Source organism: Euwallacea fornicatus, chromosome 11, assembly GCF_040115645.1.
Source record: "Euwallacea fornicatus isolate EFF26 chromosome 11, ASM4011564v1, whole genome shotgun sequence".
Lineage (NCBI taxonomy): Eukaryota > Metazoa > Arthropoda > Insecta > Coleoptera > Curculionidae > Euwallacea > Euwallacea fornicatus.
The window spans coordinates 4,590,653-4,609,434 of record NC_089551.1 but is presented as its reverse complement, the minus strand read 5'-3'; the positions used below and the strand labels follow the sequence as shown (position 1 = coordinate 4,609,434).

The 18,782-nt window shown below is 35.4% G+C and overlaps 3 protein-coding genes across 5 annotated transcripts in view; 1 reads left to right on the top strand and 2 right to left on the bottom strand.

The window, feature by feature from the left end:
• The window catches only part of LOC136342235 (inactive dipeptidyl peptidase 10), a 132,498-nt gene extending 130,159 nt beyond the window's left edge, over window positions 1-2,339 (bottom strand). Inside the window, exon 1 of the mRNA XM_066287833.1 lies at window positions 2,162-2,339. Coding sequence (XP_066143930.1) covers window positions 2,162-2,254 — 93 coding nt within the window. The 5' untranslated portion in view covers window positions 2,255-2,339. The remainder of the gene's footprint in view (window positions 1-2,161) is intronic.
• A 5,818-nt stretch (window positions 2,340-8,157) lies between these two features.
• Window positions 8,158-15,644, top strand: Fancm (FA complementation group M). Of its 2 annotated transcripts, XM_066287139.1 has the most exons (16): window positions 8,158-8,354; window positions 9,586-9,718; window positions 9,836-10,019; window positions 10,111-10,376; window positions 10,528-10,674; window positions 11,142-11,266; window positions 11,491-11,603; window positions 11,706-11,827; window positions 11,882-12,109; window positions 12,278-12,661; window positions 12,773-12,884; window positions 12,989-13,264; window positions 13,344-14,842; window positions 14,932-15,101; window positions 15,164-15,266; window positions 15,325-15,644. In XM_066287139.1, exons 1-16 carry the CDS (start codon window positions 8,338-8,340, stop codon window positions 15,502-15,504), a joined length of 4,059 nt encoding a protein of 1,352 aa, XP_066143236.1. In that variant the 5' UTR covers window positions 8,158-8,337; the 3' UTR covers window positions 15,505-15,644. The 2 variants fall into 2 exon arrangements, with proteins under 2 accessions (XP_066143236.1, XP_066143237.1); XM_066287140.1 differs by lacking the exons at window positions 8,158-8,354; window positions 9,586-9,718; window positions 10,111-10,376 and having other exon boundaries at window positions 9,984-10,110.
• A 111-nt stretch (window positions 15,645-15,755) lies between these two features.
• Window positions 15,756-17,627, bottom strand: RpS7 (ribosomal protein S7). 2 transcript variants are annotated; one of them, XM_066287141.1, is made up of 4 exons: window positions 17,514-17,627; window positions 16,849-17,010; window positions 16,452-16,784; window positions 15,756-15,867 (listed from the first exon to the last, which is right to left on the bottom strand). In XM_066287141.1, exons 2-4 carry the CDS (start codon window positions 17,008-17,010, stop codon window positions 15,790-15,792), a joined length of 573 nt encoding a protein of 190 aa, XP_066143238.1. In that variant the 5' UTR covers window positions 17,514-17,627; the 3' UTR covers window positions 15,756-15,789. The 2 variants fall into 2 exon arrangements, with proteins under 2 accessions (XP_066143238.1, XP_066143239.1); XM_066287142.1 differs by having other exon boundaries at window positions 17,428-17,526.
• Window positions 17,628-18,782: the final 1,155 nt, after the last annotated feature.

The window sequence follows — 18,782 nt, the reverse complement described above, 5'->3', positions numbered from 1 at the left end:
AATTATGCTAACGTAAGAAAAACTCAGCAGGGTTCCACTGAGACTCGTCCAAACTCCTTTTCTGTAAAATCGCATTGTGCTTGTGAAAAAGAAAGAATGTTTCCCGAATATTGAGCATAAAATTAAACTTTAAGATAACCACAAGTTATATAACAACTATAAAACTTCCCTACAGGCTACAATCTTGACAGTATTAAAAAGGGTCTGTTCTGATTTCACGAGATGGTAATCATTTGTCGCTTTAGTTTAATGGAGCCTTAGCTTTTAGAATTATGTCGGTTCACTTAATTCTCATTATCTGATCAATCTCTTTCAAGTGACCAAATTGGATTTGGGTTTGATGCACCACAGACCTCAACTCTGGTTCTTGGCCGATGTCATTAGATCCTGTTAAATGGTTGTATGTTGTTATCGGCAAAACATTATATCACTGCGGATTATACCGGATGTCCAAAAAATACACCGACAAACATTAAAGGGTGATGGAAGGCAGCATCACAAACTTTTTTCGTTAATGAACATATGCCCGCGAAAAAACCGTTCATTTCTCATATCAAGAACTTACCTATGTGGACCGACGAGGAAGTCCTGTAGCATGGCCCGCGCGCGCTCCTGATTTCGACATCTCAGATTTTTTGCTTTAGAGTTATCTCAATTCTCTGTTCTACAAAACGCCCATTCCTAATGAAGAAGATCTTTTAGCCAGTTGCACACATCTAGAAGCTATTTCCGGAATATTCCATTAGACCAATGAAGCAACGACGCAATTTTTGTATTGACGCAAATGGTCCACATTTTGAACAATTACTGCAAACCATGGGTGATTTATCAATAAAACAACGTCCAACACGAACAAAAAGTGATTATAACGATCAAAACCATATTGCCTTTTTCTGATCGAACGGTTCATTTGCGAACATGTGTTTACTTAAGAACAAAATGTTGAATTGATTTCTCCCGCAACCCCTTAAAGTTTGTCGGTATATTTTTCTAACCCCCTGTATGAAGCTGTAAATTCAGATAGTGACAATATCACATTTTAGGCACCTTAACTTAAGACTATTATTTTAAATAACAAACTTTCCAAATAGCTACAGGGTCTCGATGCAAATACACCCCCTCTTTCCTTTAAGTTTCAGTTTAATAGTTTTTGTCGAAGCTACGTATTCTGAGATTTTAATGGTGGGCCGCCATATATTACTTTACCCTTTCCCCGCCCATGCCGACACAGCGTCGGCGGACAGGATTATATGAAGGGGCCTATGGGTCGTCACAGAACTGCACTTCAGGGTATGCTGTAGAAATGTTTACGGATATATCTTAGTACGAGGGCCAGGAGTTCGACTTGAGCGTTGGTCGAGTCGAGGTAAAGAAGAATTTTTTCCTTCTTTAATTAAATTTTTTTTCAACGGTTCTCTAATACCAACTCAGCGCTGGTTAAAGTAGATGTTGCGCGGTCCGCACAAAGCGGTTACGGTTTTTTTAAATTCTGTTTGAAAGTAACGCTCCGCATACAAATAGGAGCTGATGGAGGGGTGAAATTGCACACCACTCCCGGTTAAGAGTAACTGAGAATAGCATTCATCCTTTACTAAAAGGTCGCACGAAAACCCTTGTTAGCATTTAGGTGACGAATTTATCACCGTCTTCGGGAACTAAAAAAAGGAATAGAAAAACGAAGGAAAGCAAACGGTAAAGTGGAACGTATGGAAGACGAATTAAACGTAAAATGTGTGAAACACCCCGAAATTCCTCTTCTTAATCGCTGGGGAATTAAGTTTTTTTTTTCTTTCAGACGGTTTCGCACAATTTGCATTTCATCCATCCCCATGGACTTCAGTTTGCCGTTTATTTTCATTTTTTTAATCCCTTTTTCTTCCCACCGAAACGGCAAAAAAGAAGTTCATCCGAGCCATTAGAGAAGGGTGAAGGTTATTTTCAGTTAGTTTTAACTTATAAAAGTATGCAATTTCGCCGCACAAAAGCAACCCCTAATGATTCGTGAGGTGCTGGTCCCGAAAATTTAAAAAATCACAAACAATCATCCTCAGATTGATAAAGCCGGCTTTAAAATAATCGCCATGTAATACATGGGGCGAGATGTCCTGCGGCTCAAGTTTAAACAAAACAGTGTAAAAGTATTTTATTAGCAAAAACTTACTTCCAATGGACGTTTAGATTGGCCGGAACCCTTGATACGACGCTCAGGAGAAGGTCCTAAATTCTTCGTATCAATGTGGACGTTAGTTTGCATTGTACCGTGGTCAAAACACGTTACACAGTGTAACAGGTGATTCCGGGACGGAATCTTAAAAGTTCCGTATCATACCGGAGCCGAGAGTCTCCATACTGAAAGCAGCCGCTGAAACTGCTGAAAACTGAAAACCTAAACACCTCCATTCGGTCATTCCCGGACTCGGCCGAACTCCTCTGCGACATTTTCCTACCAACCTTTGCGTTACGCAATATGTAGATTTTTTTTATTTTTTTTTGCATTTTCAAGACCCGAAGACAATTAACCAAATAACTCGTTCTCCATTAACAGCGGAAATATGCGTTTTCTTAATTAATATGCACGCACACTACACGTTCCAATTTTTGTTCTTGCACGCAGCTGAAATTCAGTTCCTGCCCAAGCCGCTCTAGGGCGTCGTTCCTCGCCCTCGAATCCCACGAACTTTTCCATTTTGAAGTCTAATAATAAGGGCCCAAAGTTCCCGTCCTGACACGTTTTCGGTTTTTCCTAGAAAGTAACCGAACTTTGTTTATACACTCTAAACCTTTATCTACCTGATAGGTGTGAATAAGCCATATCGAGGAAGTAGTTATTTAGTTAAACATGCCTGAAGTCCAAGTGCTGGTTAAATTTTACAAAAACTAGGCCGCGGTTGCAAAAGCTGCAGTGCTCGAGTGCCGCTTCCAAGAACCGGACTACCCACCTTGCACTCCTGACCTGGCCCCCAGTGATTATTTTCCTTTCTCAAAACCAAAATCCCACCTGTGCGGTAGGAAATTTTCCAATGATGAAGCAGTCAAACCAGCAGTTTTACAACATTTTATCGTCAAATCTTCTAATTATTTTTTAAACACTTAGAAATGTTAATTGGTCTGTCTGAAAAGTGCATTGAGACAGATGCGAATTATATTGAAAAAAAAAAGTTTTTTTCTACCGTCCCTAAAAGTATATCAGGACTAGAGCTTTTGGGGCTTACTACGTGAATACAGACCATGCTGTAAATTATAAGTGACGGATGCAGTATTCAACTTACTAGTAATTTACGTGCCATCAATTTTCTCTCCAGCACAAGAACGAACAATAGCACAACAAGCACCCAATTGTGGCCAATTGTGCTAGGGAACTTCAACAAAAGTTGTAGCATTCTTAGCTACTGAGAGTGGTGGCTAAGATAGATAAAAAAATTGTTTTATATACAGGGTAGCCGTTTGAAAAGGAAACACGCGCAATTCTGAACATCTAACGGAAAAACGCGGGGGCGCCTAAACTTATTTTTGCGGACGAAACCTCTTAGACTCATTCAGACTCTTCTGCCAGTAACCTCTTAAGCAAGAGGGTATTCACCCCCAAAATCTTAAACGAAAAAGAGGATCGAGTGACATCTCATTTTGAAAGTAATTTAATATACTTTATAACCCCCGAGTTTCAGGTCTCTGCTATCAACACAACCAAGATGGCGACTTTGCAAATATGCGCAAAATGAATTATTTACTTTCAGTGATTTTATTTGTTTTACTTTACTTCGGTAACGAAAAATGTTGAGATCAACAATAGAGATCGTGTTTAACGTTTTGTAAATAAACGTAAAGTTACTAGAAGCAAAGTCCAGTAAAGTCAATTGAGCAAATGTTGTAAGTGCCCACTTCCGGCCTCCGTGCAATGGAAAAGATTTTGTTGAAACCGCCATCGAATATTTTGAAGCATTGTCAGAGTGATTCGAATAAATTTTTTACTAATCCGCTGCCGGAAGTGATCCAAAGATGTTGGATCGGTGATTTACAGTCACTCAAAAAAGTATTCGTACAGCCGAAAAAAAATTCTGCAAACCGTAATTTTCCACTGATTTTATTCAAATTTTGTGCAATGAAAATTCAATCCTAAACTCAATTTAAGTGTTCGAGCTACTTTTGAAAATTTAGTTTTTAGGGTGTTTTCAGGATTTTTGAAAAAACTCCGTTTTGGAAACTTAGTAAGCGGTGGAAAATTTTCAATATGGTTTTAATAATCTTGTAGAGGGGACTTTTCTACATATATACTGAAAATTTTATCAAAGTCAAACAACAAATAAGAAAGTTGCAGCCTTTTAAAATCGCCAAAAATTGACGATTTTCACGCAAAATAATGAAATTTAGACATTTTTGAAAATTTCAAAAAGCTGTAACTATCTTATTTGTAGTTTGAGTTTGATCGAATTTTCAGGATATATGTAGAAAAGTCCCCTCTACAACATTATTAAAACCATATTGAAAAACTTTTTCCGCACAAGAAGTTCAAAAACGGAGTTATTTCTAAGACTCTGAAAAATACTCTAAAAATTAAATTTTTAAAAATTGCTCAAGGACGTTAACTGAATTTAAGTTTAAATTTTTTTATACAGAATTTGAACAAAATCGGGCGAAAATTACGGTTTACATAATTTATTTCGACCGTACAAATACTTTTTTGAGTGACTCTAGATTCTACATTTTGCGTAATCTCGTAAAATGAAATCGAATGAACTTAAGTCTGGAGAACACGGAGGCCACTCCATGGGCTTTCTCCTTCTAGACGATAGGTCAGGAAACATTTGATCTAAATAATGACTTGCTGGAGTACCAAATGGTTTTCTTTGTATTGGTCAACGTTTGCAATTATCTCTATGAATGCCGAATAAATCGCGTTTTCCAATAGCTCAACATAGATTTCCCCTGTCAAATTGCCGGATAAAAAATATGAGCCTATCAGAGGGACACCAAATTTTCCTGTTCAAACATTCAAATTTTACTGATATTGGATATGGCCCTCATGAATAATTGCAGAATTCTCATCACACCAGTAATGATAGTTGTGCCGATTCACAGTACAATTCAAAAAGAAGGAGCATTCGTCTGAGAAACATACATAAAAAAAAAACTGTGGATCATTTAAAATTCACTCTGACGTACTTGCGGAAAATTGTAAGATCTTATCAAAATCATCCTTATTAAGTTCTTACACTAGATGTATTTAGTGCGAATGAAATTTGTGTTTTTTTTTAATCATTTGAATGCTCGCACGCCTGAAATCAAATAACACCTCTAAATTTCTTGCATTTTATGGAGGGTCTTGAAAAACATGTCTGAAAACCACCACTTCAGTTGCCTCATTTACTACCGCGTTTTCAACTTGACGCTTTTTATTACCTGTCGACCCAGTTTCCTTTTTTTAACGTAATGAAAACAATATGAAGAAAATACCATTAAATTTACGTAAAGTTACAGTACTATAATAAGGTGAAATAAGTGAATGTAAATAACTCAGTTTGCCCATCTTTAAGAAACCGCCATTTGGTTCTTTTAACAGCAGAAAATTTAAACTCGGAGGTTGTAAAGTACATTAAATTACCTTCAAAATGAGGTGTCACGCGACTTAATTTTCAATTTAAGATTTTGAGGATGAACACCCTTCCGCTTAAGGGGTCGCTGATAGAGAAATCCGAATTAGTTTAAAATGTTTCCCTCTCAAAAATAAGCTTTGCATGTCCGAGCGTTTTTTCATAAATTCTCTTAACTATTCAGAACTGCGCGTGTTTCTTTTTCAATCCGCCACCCTGTATGCAGTGTAGAATGTTTGACTTTTGGTGGCGTGGTGCAGTTAAGCACACCCCTATAGAGATGTGCGCATGACTGGCTTTTGAAATGGGGCCTATGCTTAGTTCCACTTCTAGAAATTGAGCAAGGTAAGGGAAGTCGCGCGGTACCTTCAGAACACGCCGATTCAGCGCACCGCGTCGAGTCAACGGTTCCGAGTCGCTCCGGTACGTGTGCGGCTTTAATCGACTGCCGTGCATTGTTGTAGCGTGACGTCATAGTATGTAAAATATAATCTTTAACACATGTAAAAAACGGGGCACAATACATGTACGTGTGGGAATTCTATTCGAGCCTCTTCCACTAGTAAAATTTAAGACTTTAATTCAAAAAAGCGGCTAAAACAAAACCCATTAACGGATGTTTACGCATACAGGAAAACATAATTGCGACACAGCACTGAAGGTAATGAGACGCTCAGCTCGAAATATCATCTGGAAGTTTATGAAATTGGACCTAGAACGCTGAGCGTCGTAAAATTTACGATACCGTAGCTGGAAGCAACATTACCATAAAATTATCAGATTCTGCAAATACGATATTTTCAGCTTCTATAGCTTTCAAGAGGTTCATTATATTCGATTTGATATTAAGTATGTATTGCCAGGATCAAAGTGTAAAAAACCGCATGGGAGCGCTATTGCCAGGTGCAGGGTACTTTTTAGAACGAGATTTTTGGTATGTCCAATGAATGGTAAAAACTGAATCCTAACGTGTGACCCACCATCGTAATTAAAAAAAGCTGAATTTAAAAATTAAAAAATGCAAGATGGCGGCTATAAGAAAAAACAAAGTTGATGATGGTTTTCGAAGCTCGAAAGGTCGCATTTCAGGTGTAACATGTGCCAGACGAAATTTTTGAATTATTTGCCCAAATAAGCCGATGGAAAAAAAGTTTTTTTACACTTTTAGTTTTTTCCAATATCTTCGAAAGATCAAAATTTTTGTAATTTCGAAGCAGTCCAATGTCGAACTCAATGTTGACCTCATATATTCCATGACTACCAAAGTCCCCATGGTTCAGCTTCAGAAGCAGCCATCCTGTACATAAAGCGATAGCGTATACAGTCATGTTTCCATCTGAAATGGATATTTGACTACAGGTATCGGTTCTTTTTGGATTATGCATATGAATGCTATTTGAATTTAAACTTAAAACGTTTAAATGATGCATCTATAATAAAGCAGCACACACAACACACACGCATTGTAGCGTGATTGTCATTGTTATATGCTAATCAAACAGCGTGACCCAACTAAACATTGTTAATTTACTGAAATGAGAATAGAAAATTTAATTTAAAAAGATGTTAACTTATGTGCTTAACAAAGTAGCGCATCGACCGTGGACCATCTATCGACGCATTCGGGCAACATACTGTAAACGAGTCAGTTATTCCCCGAATCCAGGCTCCGAAATGTAAGCCCAAAGGAGTACTACTACGCATCGTTTTACTTGACCCACACCGATCACTTAAAGGGAAATTGTGAGTTATTCTTAAAACGTTCAGACTCTGCCCGAGATTTCTTGAGATAATCAAATTGTATTACAAAATAAATCTTGTGATCTGGAGGGTGAAGTACACATCTCTAGTGGGCCCGTAAACAGAACGTGCCGTTGCTGCTTCGTGGCCTGTATGGTTCAAATCACGCAACTCTTTATACACGTCGCAAGCTTCATACCAACAACGATGCCACATCTTTCAAAATTAACAAGTCGCAGGAATTTGTCAGGTACTGGTGCTGATACCTTACTTACGGTAGACAAACTTAAGTTCAATGCATTCGAAACACGCTAATAAAACAAGAGTACTCTACTAAATTCTCATTTTAAAAAATATTAAAATTCAAATTACATCTCTAACTGAATTCGATGGTAACAGTTATTCGTTATTTTCTAACTCTCTTTCAAAATGGTTGATAAAGGACGGTACGAGCTACTTACACGGGTTACTTAAAAATTTGAGCACCATACCGACAATAATAATAACACCGATAATAAATAACCAGAAGCACTATTTTAATTCTCAAAAAAGCTAATTTTTATCGCCAGAGTTGATGAGCAAAAAACAACGGTTTAAAACACCAAATTAAACTAGAATTTGAATTAATTAAACGGCAACCTTGCAACAAAACAGGGTTATATTTAGACATTCAAATATATCTTTATTACTTTTTAACATATTAAATTTATATGACTTGTCATTTTACGTAAGGCATACGTAATAGACGTTACGTCATTTGTACCATATGTCAGAGAATGCGTTAAGATTTCCTAACCTTAATTTTAAAATAACCTTAAACTGTCAAAAAATGACGGCAAAAATTTTAATTTGTTGTTTTTATTTGTTTATTTGATTATTTTAGCTTATTAATTTATAAATCATTCTACTTAACTAATTTAAAAAAAAACATTGATGTGATTAAGATAGTATTATTATTGTAAGTCCCCCGTAGATCCTGCCAGGCTTCACTAATTTAGTCAGTCAAAAAATGGAATCACAAACACAGTAAGTAAGCTTTGAGCTAAAGTAATGTAATATGTAGTTAACTCTTCCTTACTAAGACACTGTCTCACAGACATCACCATAAGGCAAAATGTATAATATCTCATCACTTCCACATATCTCGATGATTTCCTTTTTAAAAATTTCAGACTTCGGCAATCACAAATACATACGACATATGGATAAGACGACTTTTTAAAGTGTGTGAATTTCGAAACATAATTTCAATGTCAATACATGTTAGAGAATTAGCTTTAATGAGGGTTTTCTTTATTGGTATATGAGTATCTTCAAAATGGGTAAGACCTGTCTAAATTGGTTTGAGCAGGTCAACAAGTCTATAGTAACATAGAACGAGAAGATCTTAAGACTTTTGGTACAGGTGCACAGTTTTTTCCTCATAAAATACTTTACTGTCAAATTGCTTCTTCACATAGAGCTTTCAATCAAGAGAGTCTCATCTGATTTTATATTTTACATTATATCTCCGAAACCAAAAACAATATGGCAACGCTGGTTGCGACATATCGAAAGCCCCAAAAATCGTAGCTTTTCCAATTGATCCTGTTGATTATCAAACTGTCAATCTGTACCCTGTACGGAATAAATCTCATTTACAGAGCTATCAATAAGATATGTGCCACTTCTATCTTGTCTGGAAGTGTAGAGTACTTCAGATTTTCAAATAGAACACCCTTTATATTTTTGCACTTTAGGAAACAACATATTTAGAATAACTAGTAATTTTTATGATTTTCTTGTTCATTTTTTTTCAGTAATTATAATCTCTAAATTAAAAACCCAAATGCTGCATATGAAAACCGAATAAACAATAAATTAAAGAAACTTATTGTTTTCTTTATACCAGCCTAAAACTTGGAAATTAAGAGTTAACAAACTTTACTGAAAATATCCCTTGTGAGAAAAAGCATCGAAAAATGCATGTTTCACATAAACGCACTGAAAAATATATCTTTCCAGACTTTTAATAAAATTTAGAGTCTAATACTGAAAAGTATAGTTCATTACATCAAATTGTATTTCAATCAAAACGAATAAAACTGATGTTTCCTGATACTATTTTCTATTGTGTCACAAATCCCTTCAATGCAAATTGAATTACTAAATGTCATTTGGTCCACACAGAACAAAATCAAATTTTATTAAAATCGGTTTAAAAAACGAAAAATTGGCAGCAGAAAGGGATTTTATTCACGTTTGTTCCACGTTTAAGGTCATTATCTAAAGATACAGAAACTGATGGATTTGATTTACAAGCAGGAGAGACATGGTTCTATCCAACAAACTATTCCATACGTGACTATCAATATAATATTGTCCAAGAAGCATTATTCAAAAATACTTTGGTAAGTAAGTACTTATTTTAAATTGTTGAAATACCCAAAACTTAAATGTCAGAATTAGCCCTAGAAAGTTATTTATATTCTTATACTGAATATAATATAGATAGAGATTACTTTTAGGTCAGCCTGCCTACTGGTTTGGGTAAAACCTTCATTGCCGCTGTTGTAATGTATAATTTTTATCGTTGGTACCCTGGAGGGAAAGTAATATTTATGGCTCCCACCAGGCCATTAGTGAAGCAACAAATCGAGGCATGCTACAATATTATGGCAATTCCCGAAAATGTCACAGCTCAGTTAACAGGTGAATTGAAGAGGGTTAATTGATCCCCAGATACTGCATTTAATCATTCTAAAAGAAATTTCATTATATGTGAGGATTAATTATATTTAAGGTACAAAACCTTCAGCTTCGCGTTTAAATATATGGCTAAATAAGAGGGTGTTCTTTATCACTCCTCATATTTTGCAAAATGATTTGGAAACTGTGGCACAATTGGGGGGACAAATTAAATGTTTGGTATTTGATGAGGCCCATAGGGCAAGAGGCAATCACGCCTATTGTCAAGTTGTCCGCAAACTGACGGGCAATAACCACAAGTATTTCCGGGTTCTAGCACTAAGTGCAACCCCCGGAGGCAGTGTCAAGGATGTTATAGAAGTAAGTTTTCATAGCGCGGCGGGAATAATTTAGTAAAATTGACCCCTAATTGCCTTCAACTTTAAAGATTAAATTTTATGCATTCATAGAACTTAATTAATATTTTAATTAACTTGATATTGATCAAGATAAATAGGGTTGCATTTTGTAGGTCGCACAAAATTTGTTAATATCCCACCTTGAATTCAGAACGGAAGAAAGCCTTGACGTGATGAAATATGTTTTCCAGCGTTCTCTGGAAACTCTAGTAGTTCACCTTGATGATAAGCTCGTTGAAGTTAGAGACGAATATTTAAAGGTAAATATTCTTATTTACTATATTCCAATTTCTATTCGAAGTGGTCAGTTTTATACAATTTTAGCATGAAACCTTTTCCTTAAGGCATAATTTTGAAGACAACTTAAGAGCGAATTTGTTTCTTTTATTTGACAGTAAATATATTCCGAAATCCGAATCAGATTTTCTGTGAGACGATAGCAAGTAAATATTCTTGGAGTAACTTGTAGTGATAGTCCAAATTCCTTCAAATCATTTTCCAAGGTTACAATACAGGTTACCCGAAAATAGTCATACGGTGTTTATGTATTTTTTACTGAAGAATCTGCTTTTACTTATGTAATAGGAGATTTCTATCAATTAAACGTAAATCAGACGACCCTTGATGAGAAATTTAATGAATGGCTTATAAATATATTATTATAATTTATTTAGAAACAGGACAAAAAAGGTATTTGTTCTTCGTTGACATTTATTTTCTGATGCAGATAGTTGAATACTACGCCAGGACCCTACTAAAGTACAATGTGATACAAGGAAATTGCGGATCTTTAACTAAAGGCAAAATATTTATATTAATGAAGGATTTTCAAAACAAGAATAGAGGTTCCAAGTAAGTTCAATTGAAATAATTATTACAAAACTCAATATTTATGTAAAAACCCAAGAGAAAAATTAAAATTCCCACGAACGCAGGAAATATTGAACTTAATTAGACAGCATTATGCATTGGGAATTATGACAGACATTTTTCTTTTGCCAGTATACATTGTCTTTCAGGAGAGGATCTCTGTTAGAAGGAGGTATTCAAAAGATTTTATCTGCATCTTTTTTTAGTTCTTCAAATTACTCAGAAATAATGAGATGCCTCAACATATGTGTCACCTTGTATCACGCTCTTGAACTATTGATTAAACATGGATTGAGAAATTTTTTGTCGTTTTTTGATGGTAAGTGTTCATGTAATTAAATCGAAGAACGATTTTGAAGATACACTTTGTTGAATAAAAAATTTGTCTTATCACAAAATGACAGCATTTCTAAATTTTCAGAGCATATTGAAAAACCATTACTTAGAGGAAACACACAATTAAGAGCGATATTAGAGAATGTGAGGAACTATTTAGGCCCCATTCCCAATATTGAAATTTTGCCCGACGGAACATATCCAGAGGTAGGGGTGTAAGGAACAAGATTATTGTCTGACCACAATAGCCAAAATTTTCAGATACCAAACAATATCAAATTCGGTCATCCAAAACATTACAAACTACGAGAAATTCTAACGGCACACTTCTCAGATGAAGGGAAGAAAGATACACGTGTGATAGTATTCTTTGAATATAGAGAATCCGTTATAGAAGCACATACGCTTCTGCTTCAATCAAGACCACTCGTTAAGGCAAAGATTTTCCTCGGGAAGGGCTCGGGAATTACGCAAAAGACGCAGCTAGGAGTGAGTACATTTTCAATTTGATCATCTCACCGTACCGTATTATTTGTCGTCTGTATGTAATGTTGCTTTCAACGCAAAAGTCTCATCTTTATGGCTGCTTAAATGTAATCAATACGTCACTGACCAATTGCAATGTTTAATGTTTTGTAATTCAACGTTCTCCTACAGGTTGTAAAGGCATTTAGAGATGGAAAATGCAATACTCTTTTATCCACCTGCATCGGCGAAGAAGGACTGGATGTCGGTGAAGTGGACCTAATAATATGTTTCGACATATCAAGTAAATCGCCCATTCGCATGGTTCAAAGAATGGGAAGAACTGGACGAAAACGAGCGGGCAACATATTGGTCCTAGTCACAGAAGGCAGAGAACAGCAAACGCTGAAGGACTGTCTAATGCACAAGAATAACATATCCACCTACGTACTCGGATCAGTTCAACTCAAAAACGCCCTGCATTCCTATAGTCCCAGATTAATCCCTAACCACATAGAACCTCGATGCGTGAAGATGTTTATAACCGTTCCGACCGAGAAAAAGGAGACCATCGCTGTGAGTTTTTAATTTTATTTATCACTATCTCAATTAAAAATTGAACCATACGTTCTTTAATACAATAGCACGTAGTAATCGTTACGGTAGGATTAGTATTTAATTTTTTAGGAAAAATTAGCAAAGTGCTCATTCAACTCATCAAAAATAACCTGCATCGAAGGTTATAAAGAGTGCAAGTTTGAAGACAGAATTCCTGAGACCAAGATGAAGTTTTTCTCATGTAAGGAATTTTTTTTTACATTCCTGCTGCACCAAAAATGAGTTGAGATTAATTTAATCAAAACTCTCTATTCATTTTTACACTTCAATGGTGGCTTGTTTTAGATAGTGCTCCAACTAAGTCGGAAAGCCCCAATTTGATCTTTAATAAGCACATTGATAAAATGAGGACACTCCAGAAGTTTAATCACATTGGACACTCCGTGCGAAGCCAAAACCTTGCTGATCTTTTATATTATGCCGATTCGAAACGTTTTAATATTCCTATCGCAGCTCAAGGTGCAGTCAAGGCAAGGGACATTAGAGGGAAACTTCTAAAGCAGGGTGATATTAGAAATATGTTCAAAAGTGGAAAAAGTAACAATACTGCCACTGAAATTGGTAAGTATCATCTTCAATGAGCTTCTGACTTCTGTGTAGATCTGTTTAATTTTAAAATGTGATTTTTTTCTTTTTTTAGTTATCGGCCCCCGTCCATCGCAACTTACTTCTCGAGCAAACTCACAGATTCGAAAAGACGATACAACTTTCTTGCCAATATCATGCTCATCTGACAATCTCTTTAAAATGCTGTCCAATTATTTGATGGCAGACATAACAACCAATCTCTTTCGGTGTGCAATTTGCCCTAAAAACTTCGACTGCTCACAATTCGCACTTGAGCCCCCTCAGCAGAAAACCAGCGATGAATTTGAAGCTTCCATTTCAATACCTAGCGAAGCTGTCGTAAATAAAATTACTTTAGATAATATTGAAGACTTCATCGCCACAATAGACTGTAATTTTTACTTTGGATTTGATAAAGAAATGGTCGATTCAGACAGTTCGACCCCCATTGAAAGTTGTGAGGTCGATAAGCCTGCGAGTTCAAATATGTCTTATTTTGAAGCCCCTAAAAGCTATTCCAATGTTTTAAGCAAAATTAGTCACGGCAATTGTGACAGTCAATCGGGTGCCCAATCTGTTTGTGAAGAGAGTAACAAGGCTCAAGAGATTACGAATGAAAAATTGCTGGACTTCTTTAGGCTTGATTTGGATACTGACCAAGAGATCACCGAAACTGCCTTGCTAGAATTCTTTAATCTTAAATCGTACTGTGATATATTCTCGAGCGATAAGTCCCCTAATAGTTCGCAAGATACTGTTATATACTCGCCAGACGCTCATCTACTCGACGTTGCGATGTGTGATTTTCCACTGGAAGACGATATGCCAAATCATGTAGTTAATCTGTGTGAAACCCCAAGGAAAATATTGAGGTCATGTGGTCAGTCTGAGTTAGAAGTTGAAGTGAACAATCAAACAAAATCATCACCAATCAAATCACCTCATGACATCAGCGAATTGTGTGATTTGTCGTTCTTCGGATTGTCAGACTTTCGTAAGCCTGAGCAGCCGTGTAACATCGTTGAAAAGCGTAAAAAATGTTCATTAAATGAGTCAGTGACAGTAACTCAGATGGTAGAAGTTCTCCTGAAACCCACAGGTATGGAATCTGGTAACCCACACACCGAAGAGAGTTTAAATAAGCCGGGCAACGTGAATTTTATAGATCTAACTCACTATGACAGTGATGATGACAGTTTCCTCACGAGTATCGTTTCGCAAAAAAGCGCTCGGAAAAAATCTGAAACCGCAATTAAAAAGGGGTGTTCAAACTCCCCGAACTTATTGCGGCCAATCAAACAAAAGATTATGAACTCCCCTTCGACTTCGAAAGAAGCTCGTCAAAACAACTCATTTGCGTTTCCAAATAAATTTAAAGATGTTCCTGGATCAAGTAAGAGCATTCAGAAACATGTTTCATCAGATGATTCGCTTGAAGATTTTTCAATTGATGATGTTAAATGGAGTTCAAAGGCGAAGGTGATACAAAGTCCGCTTTCGCCGGCTGTTACAAGTTTTGCCGAAAGGCGTCATGTAGGAAGAAGGAAACTGGAAGTAAAGGAGGCTAAAAAGGTGAGTTTTTTAATGATCGTTTGCTATATTTTTTTCACGCAGTATAAACAAAAATTTAAAAAATTACTGAGTTACTGTTACATGTTTAGCAAGCTAAAGCATTCCTGTGCCTGGAAGCAGTGGTTTCGGATGAAGAGAACGTCGTTGTGTCAGAGGACGAAGAGGAAACGGGGCCTGATATTTACGACAGAAGCTTTGTTCATGACAAGACTTTGAATTGTGATACCCAAATGCATGCAGTATACTTGAGATCGATAAGGTTAGAACAGACACATAATGAGAAAACGAACGAATAACAAAATTCTTGGCATTTTAATTTAGAAGTCCCGCACATCGCAAAACTCTTCAAAGGCGACCACCAGTTGTAAATGTAGCAGACGTTTACTCTCAGTATCCAATCCAAGAGGATAATGAATATGTAAACGTAAGTACCTAATGAGAAAGTTGGAAACTAATCTGAACTGTTACTTTAACTCTTTAAGGATTCCTTCTGTGTGGAAGAAGATGAAGACGTTGTCACCGAGCAAAGCCAGCTTTCACAATTAGACCTTTTGGAACTGCAGTTAAAAGAAAAGAAGAGAAGGAAGAAATCTGCTAAATCTAATTCTTTGCGTGCGAAACGGAAAAGGATTAAATATATGCCTACCGATGATAGTGATTAGCTAATTTCATGTTCTGCAAATGTATTATTTTTTGTATTTCCCTCGCAAATATCATCGATGTAGTATTGAAAAAATGTAGGAATAAATTTGAATGTAAACTACTAAACCACCATCTTAAACAAATAAAAAGGTAGTAAATATGCTTTGTTTATTTGCTGCAGGGCAATTTTTTATCAACCTAAAATAATTTGTAGTTGAACCATTAATATGGAGTAAAATAGAAATAAAAATGGTAAAAAAACAATCCTAGCCAATTTTTAACATGTGTAATTGCTAAACCATTTCTTACAAATACGGTTCAGGGAACTCAAAAGTCACCTCCCTTCCTGTCAGCTTCTTGTAAACAGAGGCGAAAGTGTCCACCTGAAATAAAATAGTAATTAATGTAATTTACAAGTTTAAAAGAGTGTCCAGTTTAAGATCCGGTACACGCTTGCCAAAGTCCTTAAATGGTTAAGCCTCGTAAAACCTCATTAAATATGCACTAAATGTATCGTTTTTGTGTGCAATTTCATGTTTATTTAGAAATAATGTAACTTTTAAGCCAAAACAAAAATGTGTCAGATGTAGCTTAATATTTTTCAGTTGTCAATTCCACAGTAAACACAATACATATTACCAGCTTTATTTTACTAAAATAAGTATCATAAAGAGCTCTGAGTAACTAAAAATAATAATGGTAAATCATAACTCTGAAGGGGAATGTTTCTTCAGGGAAGTTTAGAGACTAATTACATCACATCCAAAATTAAAACATGTTTATATGAAGGAAGACCATTCACTTCAGAAACAATTATATCCCTTTTGGCAGGAAACTAGTCAGGTTATATTTTACTACTAGTGTCTATTTTCATTTTAGTTTCAACCATCAACTTGATTTAATCACATTCAAGAATAATTATTATAAGATTATCATAGATATAAACATTATTTGTTTTACAACTCACCTTATGTTCAATTGTGGTCTGCTGGTTCTTGTCTAAATGAACCTTCATAAGGGAAGATCCATCCAGCTTGACCCTAATTCTCTTTCCAACAATTTCAGCAGGATATACCAAATCTTCCAAAATGGCATCATACACTGCAGTCAAGGTTCTAGAGCGGGGACGCTTTTGCTTGTTTTTCATTCTGGTTTTCCTGGTAGGTTTGGGGAGAATCTTACGTTCACCAACGAACACTACATGCTTTCCACTGAATTTCTTCTCCAGTTCCCTTACTAACCTAGTCTGGATTTTTTGGAACTGTTTAAGCTTGGGGATAGGGACGTAAATAATTATTGACTGAAACAAAGACAGGCATTTTTATGGACATTACTTGATTCAGATAGTTCATTTATATATATACCTTCTTGTTGTTTAATTCAATCTCCCTAGCTTTTGTTATGTGCAGTTCCCGGAGCTGAGCTTTCAAATCAGAATTCATCTCCAACTCAAGGAGCGCCTGCGAGACTTGAGTCTCGAATTGATCTGGCTCACCACCTCCAGCTTTTATTATTTTCGAAGACATCTGAAAAACATTAGAACCATTAAAACTGACTAAGCATGCAAACTGAGTTATTTCATAATATGTTGGCCTAACTTGAATAATCGCTGCTAAATTGCTACTTTTCCATTAATGAAAGAGAACCCTGGAAATATGATTTATAACATGCTGGTGCTTGGGCTTCGTCCCTAACAAGATCGCACTTTATTTATACGAGATTAAATGACAAGTAAATAAATAATGACTTGGAATTAAAATATACAGGTGCTGTTTTGTAACAAGTTTAAAATTACAGACACCAACACTTAATTTTCACCAAAAATATAAATTGTTATCCCAATTTGAACAAGAACTGCACATCACAACTACTAAAAATCGGATTTTATCTCAAAACTGGCTGGTCATCCACTAAACCTTTTATGCCTAATTAAAAATATGCACCTTCTAAAACAATTCTGACAAGTAATTTGAAATATTCTAGCCGAAAGTATTATATTTTTAAGGAAATGAAAAGTATAAATAAATACCTTGAAAAACTCAAGAATAAAAGGAGGCGACCGAAGGCTTAGGCAACACTCATAACAACGATCAAAAGGGTTCTGTCAATGTCAATATCAACAACGTCTACTAACACGTGTTTTGTGTCATTTTAATTAAATTAAGCATTTTCAAATAAACATTTGGATTTATCAAGAGTAATATGAATACGATTGTGCTACCGGTAGGCATTTTCGAAAAACGGTCTTCATAAAGAGTATTAGACGTCCCGATTTAAAGATAACTGATATACAGAGTGTATTTAAAAGGTCTGTACGAAATTTTACTGCAGATTTCTGAGACGAAAACATGACGATGTAACCCACTTTACCTTAGTCCGAAAATGGACGGTTTTAATAATACAGAACAATATGAAAATTAACGAAAGGAAAAAAAAAATTTAATAAAAAATGTTTTTATCGTCTTGTATAAAATTTATTTGTGTCTAAATAGGAATTTTTTCACATGGTCTATGAACAAAAGGTACCTTAATACAAGTCCTTACGGGCATTTCTTTTTGAAATATTTGAAGTTTAAAGTTCGCTGCATGTCTTGAAAATGTACTTTAAAGTGTATATTTATTCGTACAGTTGAAACAAAAAAAAAACAAGGCATTCAATTAATATTCCATTTTTTTTCTTATATTCATGTTTTTATTTGACTATACCGATTTTTTGTTATTTATTTCGTTGAACTGTTTATGTATTTTAATGTTATTTTTTATAACATGCAGCGAACTTTCAACTTCAAATATCTCAAAATGGGATGTCCGTAGGACCTTGTGCCACGATACTTTTTTCCTAAAACATGTAGCAAAACACAAATTTAGGCATTAATAAATGTTATACGGGATGTTAAAAAAGTTATGCCCTTTTAAACAGAGTTCACCTAGCTCTGACGCCGCTCTTTAAAAACTGCATCGAAAATGTAAATTGATTCTAATTTCGTGCTCCTAAAAAACCCTCCGATATGCCATTTTGTTTAGGTAGTACCATTACAAACGAAGTCATTTCTTTTCCTTTTTGTAATATTTACTTTGACGTCCTGTATTTTTAGAACCTTCCACTTTTCAATTGAAGTAAATGTTTGTTTTCTCTTCAAAAATCTGTGGAAGAATTTTGTACAGGTCTTTTAGAGTCATCCTGTCCAGGATGTTCATTTCTGAGACAAAACTTCGTCAATACTGAAACTTAATATATCATACATCCTCCTAATCAGAAAAAAAGGTTGAATTCAAAAATATCAATATTCAAGATGAT

Excerpts from the sequence above, each read along its gene's own strand:
- RpS7 (XM_066287141.1), bottom strand. The coding sequence starts at position 17,010 with ATGTCTTCGAAAATAATAAAAGCTGGAGGTGGTGAGCCAGATCAATTC. Across the intron at positions 16,785-16,848 it reads TTGAATTAAACAACAAGAAG|TCAATAATTATTTACGTCCC; the intron begins GTATATATATAA and ends TCTTTGTTTCAG. Across the intron at positions 15,868-16,451 it reads AGACCACAATTGAACATAAG|GTGGACACTTTCGCCTCTGT; the intron begins GTGAGTTGTAAA and ends ATTTTATTTCAG.
- Fancm (XM_066287139.1), top strand. Across the intron at positions 10,377-10,527 it reads GTGTCAAGGATGTTATAGAA|GTCGCACAAAATTTGTTAAT; the intron begins GTAAGTTTTCAT and ends TGCATTTTGTAG. Across the intron at positions 15,267-15,324 it reads AGGATAATGAATATGTAAAC|GATTCCTTCTGTGTGGAAGA; the intron begins GTAAGTACCTAA and ends TAACTCTTTAAG.